The sequence below is a fragment of the Pollicipes pollicipes genome, unplaced genomic scaffold, assembly GCF_011947565.3.
Source record: "Pollicipes pollicipes isolate AB1234 unplaced genomic scaffold, Ppol_2.1 Scaffold_3087;HRSCAF=3621_pilon_pilon_pilon, whole genome shotgun sequence".
In the NCBI taxonomy this organism is placed as follows: Eukaryota; Metazoa; Arthropoda; class Thecostraca; order Pollicipedomorpha; family Pollicipedidae; genus Pollicipes; species Pollicipes pollicipes.
Genome location: NW_023596225.1, coordinates 17,406,326 through 17,412,468, shown reverse-complemented (window position 1 = coordinate 17,412,468; position 6,143 = coordinate 17,406,326). Strand labels below are relative to the sequence as shown.

General features: G+C 45.8%; 1 protein-coding gene across 1 annotated transcript; it reads left to right on the top strand.

The window, feature by feature from the left end:
- Nedd8 (Nedd8 ubiquitin like modifier) lies at window positions 1–5,891 on the top strand. The gene is made up of 2 exons (XM_037213328.1): window positions 1–111; window positions 5,333–5,891. The coding sequence occupies exon 2, from the start codon at window positions 5,346–5,348 to the stop codon at window positions 5,580–5,582; it is 237 nt and encodes a 78-aa protein (XP_037069223.1). The 5' UTR covers window positions 1–111; window positions 5,333–5,345; the 3' UTR covers window positions 5,583–5,891.
- The last annotated feature ends 252 nt before the right edge of the window (window positions 5,892–6,143 follow it).

Here is a 6,143-nt window from a genome sequence, read left to right as displayed (position 1 = left end):
GAGATTGTGCGCCGTTTCTGTCTGTTCTAGTCTCTTTCTGTGACAAGCCACATTCCGTGCGACGTCTCCTTGTGTGGAGCGGGTGGCTGCGGGAAATATCCGGTATTGAAGGTAAGTTGGCTTACATTTTCGATATTTAAGGAGCACAGTATCCTCATAGTAAGGATTTTCAGGGTATGGTGTTCCTATGTGTGTTGACTTAGCACAGCCTTGCCTGGACTGATGAAATGTCATAAAAGTGGTGGATGACTGGATGCAAAAATATATCGTACACCGAACATCTCCGGCGTCGCGGCAGCACCACGGCAATAATTGATCCACCACCCGTTTTTGGCACATAGTGGTCTAAGGCAGCTTAGGCTGTCCTGGGGTTCAGCCATTGTCTGAAACTTGGATGTTTTTAGCCCCAACACATTTTGTTCTCCACAAACATACACTGGGAAGAATGTAAAGACTTGTTCTCTGTGAGCAACATCAGATGGAGGCAAGCTGTTCCTCCAACTTTGACAGCATTGTGCGTGGCACTCATGACTGAACGAGGGATACTTCTTGTGGGTTACAGCCAAATCTCTACCGTTTCACACAATCGTTCCTTGCAGCACATTCGGTGTCCAGGTCTGTTGCTGCTCACCAGCACATGTTTAACTCACCTGCTGGCCTGCACCCAATACAAACAGCATCTCTTGTTGGACCGGGGACATATTGACAAATAAGTTATTTTTCATTCTTTTTAAATCAGACTTGTTGAAGTTTTATTGCTAACTATCAAAAATGGATATTGTATAGAATGTATAATGGTGACATCAAATATCATCCCAAACACACCCTCCAGTACATGGAAAACCAGGCTTGGTGAGTCTCCAGCTCTTGGGAAGGATTTAGAATTGGAGAGAAGACATTCTCCATTAATAAATCCAACCCTAATATGTGATGAACATGCTCAAAAGGGTCATCAAACTAAAGTATGGAATTTCTCTATCCACCCGCAGATGTAACACCTCGTTCTTCTATTACACATTACACGGAGCATCCTCACAGATTCATGATCTGAGTATAAAGCTAAAGCAGGGTTTCTTATTCTCCATTCCACAGAACTTTTACTTGTGTATTTATATGATTATTTACATTTTTGAGATTTTCTGTTTGTTTTAGCCAGATTTTGCCAACCAATATTTTGTACCAAATCTTATATGGTCTTAAAAGCAATATCAAAACCCATAACCTACGGCGGCTGTCGTTGAAGCCTCCCATTGCATGCACGCTGTTTATGTAGCCTACTGACCTTGTTTTGGAGGAGCTGAGCCGCATGAGGGGTGGTGATAGCATGACTGGTTGGTGGTGTGTATAAGGACAGTATATAAATTTAGCACAGTTGTTGTTGGGGAGGGGTTCGCATCCTATTCAACTCAATAGGGAGCTACACACTTGTTCCCAAATTAAGTACATCTAGGTCAGTAAAAGCCTAGGCATGTATCACATCGCCGTAAAATCATTCCTCCGGGTGAGTAAGATCATACCTGGGCTAGAATGTAGCCACACTAACTACAATGCCCCAGATGCCCCTATTTATATTGTGACTTGCATGGTATTTCAATCATAAACTTAGCATTATGTGCCCCAGGGAATGGCGCAACAGGTGCTCACCATTTTAAGCATCTGCTCCTATCAGCTGGGGACTGACACCTGTACAATGGAATTATCAATATCAACAATAACAAGACCACCAAAAAAATATGAGTATTATTGTCCTGCCCAGACAACATATGGTGATAAAAGGAAGTATCTGATCTTTTGGGGCCTGTTTCAAAAATGTGCTCTAGTGAAACCTCAAGACTAGTCACATCCTATGAAATAAATGGTAAGTGCCACTGCAGCTCCATCAAGGGATTAATAATGGCATCAATTTTAATAATTGTTTTTCCTCATCATGCTGTCAACCAGTGTTGGAAATTCCAAAAAATTTCCTGGAGCTGAGTACATATTTTCTATAGTGGGGTACAAAATTATCCAAGTGCTGCTGGCCACCACAGTTTTATTTAGGTAATCTTGGAGAGATAGCAGTACAGTGGATGGTACTGAACAAAAGTGCCACTTGTCATATACAGCAATTCATGTAAAAACACATGAAATGAAAGGAAACATCAGTAAACATGGCACATTGAAACAACACCATTTCATGCTCTGTACAATGAAACACATGTGCATGTACAGGGGTTGGCTTTTTATGAAGGACTCTGTGTATACATCCTCCAAAACAGAGGGTAATTATGCATCTGGCCCATATACTCTCCAAAATGGCGGGTGGCTACATACCGTGCTTATACACCCTCCAAAATGGAGGGTGGGTAGGATATGCACAGCCAAGAAAAAATGGTACACAAAAAATGCAAATGAACATGCCACAGGCTGCCACCTATTCATGCTCCACCAGCTAACTGGTTTAAAAAAACAGCTAAACATTCATGCCCTCCACCCTCCAACGCCCGGTCAACACACGAGGCCCTGCACGTCCTACCCGAATAATAGACAGGCAGCACTTTAAACCAATTTGCCGAGCCAGCGCAAGTACAATGCCTGACAGACCCGCGTGGGCCGGCCAAAAGGGATGCGAATCAGCCACTCCCCTGACTCGAGCGGATAATGCAATGTAGTAATGGACTTTGATGCGCTTTAAACCAAGATCATTGTGACATATGATGATTTATGTTGCAATTAATTGATGTTTTTGGCCTAATCAACCTCTCTCCTTAATTTGCCGGGCCAAAGTTATGGGTTCACGTTACTCTGGTGTCCTGGTGTTTTTGCTGGAGTGAGGTGGCTGTCTCCAAACAATTTTTTTGGCTATTTATAGCAACGTTTTTCGACTTAGAAGGGACATTTTTGTAAAGCCTGAATTGCCAGCTTTAATTTCACACCCTTAAGTGACAAGTTTGACTTGGTTTAAATCCACAGCTTTTTAATATAGCATAACATTTTTACACTCCGGATACGAGGAAGTGGCCAAAAATCCAACCACATGGCGGTTCTGGATGAGTACAAATAAATCCTTCTTCATAATCATGATGCCCATCTCTATACAGCTTCCCTCCAAATGTTTACAAATCTGTTCAACGCATGAGCGCGAGCAGAATATTTATGCTCAAATCAATCACGGGGAGGCGAATCATTATAATCAATTGGAGAGTTTTGCTATGTTCAACCTCCAACCTGAGCTGGGAGGCGGGCACAAGCCGCTGAATAGTTGACACGTTTCCGACGCTGAATAGCGAGTGATTCTCTTATTTGCATTGCCATGACACAGTGGTGGCGCGTGAGTAGGCGGCCGTCTGTGGTAGATGATTGGGCGTGCGGTTTTCTATGACTGTTCGTGGCATCCTTGGCAATTAATGCGTTTCGTCGTCAATGGTAGGTTAAGTCATGTTCAAGTTTCGGTTGGTCTGTATAGGGCATGGAAAGTGAAAGCTTTGCTAGTCTACAGACTGGTGCGATTCTGGTACTCGTTTCTCATTTCGCGGTATTGTTCAAAGGCGATTCCATTCAACATTCACATACTTTATTTTTCACATTTCCATGTATATATACCTAGGTGGCAACACGGGCTGTTTGCCATTGGGCATCTTAATCTGGTGGGTGCAAGATTTGCACTCTTGCAGATATCAATACATGGCTCCTGATGGAAGCAGCAAGTCTCAAGCTGTTGCGCTTTTCGGTTTTATTTTGTCCTGACACAAAGAGGTAAAAGGAGTTCTTGCAAAAGCTGTTTTTGTTGCATCATGCTGGAGTACAAAATCTTTAACTTTACCTAGTCACAATCCTGGAGTTCAAAATCTCGTGGTATGCATTATACCAGGAAACGTCAAGTTTTCCAGCACTGCTGTCAATACTTTATAACAGCACTAGGGATGTTCCCTGCAGTTGCAATCACTGTCAGCATGACAACTGTGCGCACCACTGCTGATGCATATCAAAGAAAGTTTGTGATTGATCTGATACGCAAGGGCCTATTATTGATCTGCTGGCTGTTTAAAGTTTGAAACAATAAATCTCCGGAATCATATGATACCCCATTCCCAAAGCCAAAGTGTGCTGCAAAATGAGCCACTGTGGTAAACGCAGTAGGGGAGAAATCAAAGTCATAGTATGGCATTTTGTTGCATATTTTTGTCCAGATCTAGCTCGTTTTATTCTGCCGATTAATCTTTGCTTCTAGGCTGCGATAGTCAGCAAAAACTTTGGAGTGTTGGTATATTATGTAGGAAGCTTGGAAGGAATGAGCGGTCACAGTAAATGGGAATGATCTGCTGCGCTCAATTAGTATATTTGTTTGTCCATATTAGAAGGTCCCTCCTCTCGCTGCCGTCCTCTCCTACACATTTGCTACAGGCGAAATAGACTGTCATTTACATTGAAGGAACCAACATCAAGCAGTATGTATCTGCGACCCACGCATAGAACAGAGACGTGACTTGTGGCCAGAAGCATTTGAGCTGCGGTTGAAAAGTGGGCAACAAAGGCCGATGTCAGCTTGATTATGGCCCGCAGTCAAGACTTCGCGGACCTGTTCGAGCACCTTAGGTTTGTGTGATGGTACTGGAGAAGTTAACAGTTGCTAGATCTCTGCCGGGCTACCGTCAATAGCAGCTTCTTGATCGGACTGGCGGATACTGAGCAAGAGGACATCCTCGGAGTTAGCAAGCGTGTGGCTGCTTTGGGCGCAAGACTCATATTTGGCTGCAGCGAAGTCGAAGACTACTGTTGTGGCGCCCAAATGGGCACGGGGGAAAATCTTCGCCGTGACCGTCGTTAGTCTTTCATCACTGTGATGTCTTCGTCAGAAGCGATTTCCAGCCGTTGGCCAATCGATCCTACCAAACTGGCGATTTCCAACCAGTCGCCAGGTATATGCGGGCTTTGGTGGTCACCATGCAAATATTAGTGATGTTGAAATATGCACTGCAGTTTGGATGCTGATATGAAATACAACCGTGTGTTGTCTTGCTTTGGTGGAATAGAGTAACCAGGTATATTCCTGTCATCACTTTTTGAAAGCAGCGAATTGTAAAACGTTGCTCTCCTCTCGCCAGTTTTTGGCTTGCTCAATGTTGCATCGGTGGCAAAAGGTCTTGATGGTCAACCTTCGAAGTTCGCGCTCGCACTGGCATGGGTTATCGACTGAGACAACATCGTTGTTTCGCGACGTTCGGTTTGCCTCTCGACTGGGCTGGCCGACTGGCCCCGGTCCGTCAGCCGTCCGCCAGAGTGCCGGTCGAAGTGGAGCCGACGCGTCGCAGAGGCCGCTCGGAACTGCTGCCCTGACCCGGTTTGGCCTCAGGTTGCAGGACGCCATGCTGATCAAGGTGAAGACGCTGACGGGCAAGGAGATCGAGATCGACATTGAGCCGACCGACAAGGTGGAGCGCATCAAGGAGCGCGTCGAGGAGAAGGAGGGCATCCCGCCGCCTCAGCAGCGGCTTATCTTCTCCGGCAAGCAGATGAACGACGAGAAGACGGCGGCCGACTACAAAGTTCAGGGTGGCTCCGTCCTCCACCTGGTTCTGGCCCTGCGCGGTGGAGGACGCTGAAGCGAAACTCGTCTTCCAAGATCGGACGATAGATGCCTCTGCCGGTGGGCATGCGTCGGCTGATGCCGCATGATTGTGGTGCGGCGGTTTTTGCGACACATTGAGAAGCCGTTGCGGCGAGGTGCTGCTGGCGTTGCGCTGTGATTGGCGCTAGTGTCAAGAGAGGAGAGATGTGATGTCCTTCTGTCGACCTCGTTCTGTGCCGCGTAATCGCTGCGACCACCCTGATCGCGTTATGTCGCTATACATCCATGCCATTTAATTTTGTTTTATTGTTTCTTAGTCGGAAAATACACTGTGGCATGTGTCGTCTTGCTTCTCGTTCGGGGACAGTGGATCGAGCCGTTAAAAAGCAACATTGAACTGTGGGTGTGCGAATTATTCGCGCCAAAAATAGGTGGCTATGAGGCTTGGGGGCATAGAACATTCTGGTAGCATTAGTTATTCATTCCTGATCGTGCAACTTTGAAGTACCTGGCTTTGAAGGACCCGGCTTCTGCCTCATACGTGGGCGGTCCAGTGGAACCGTGTGCCGACTGTCCAGCATTCATGTTGAGCAGA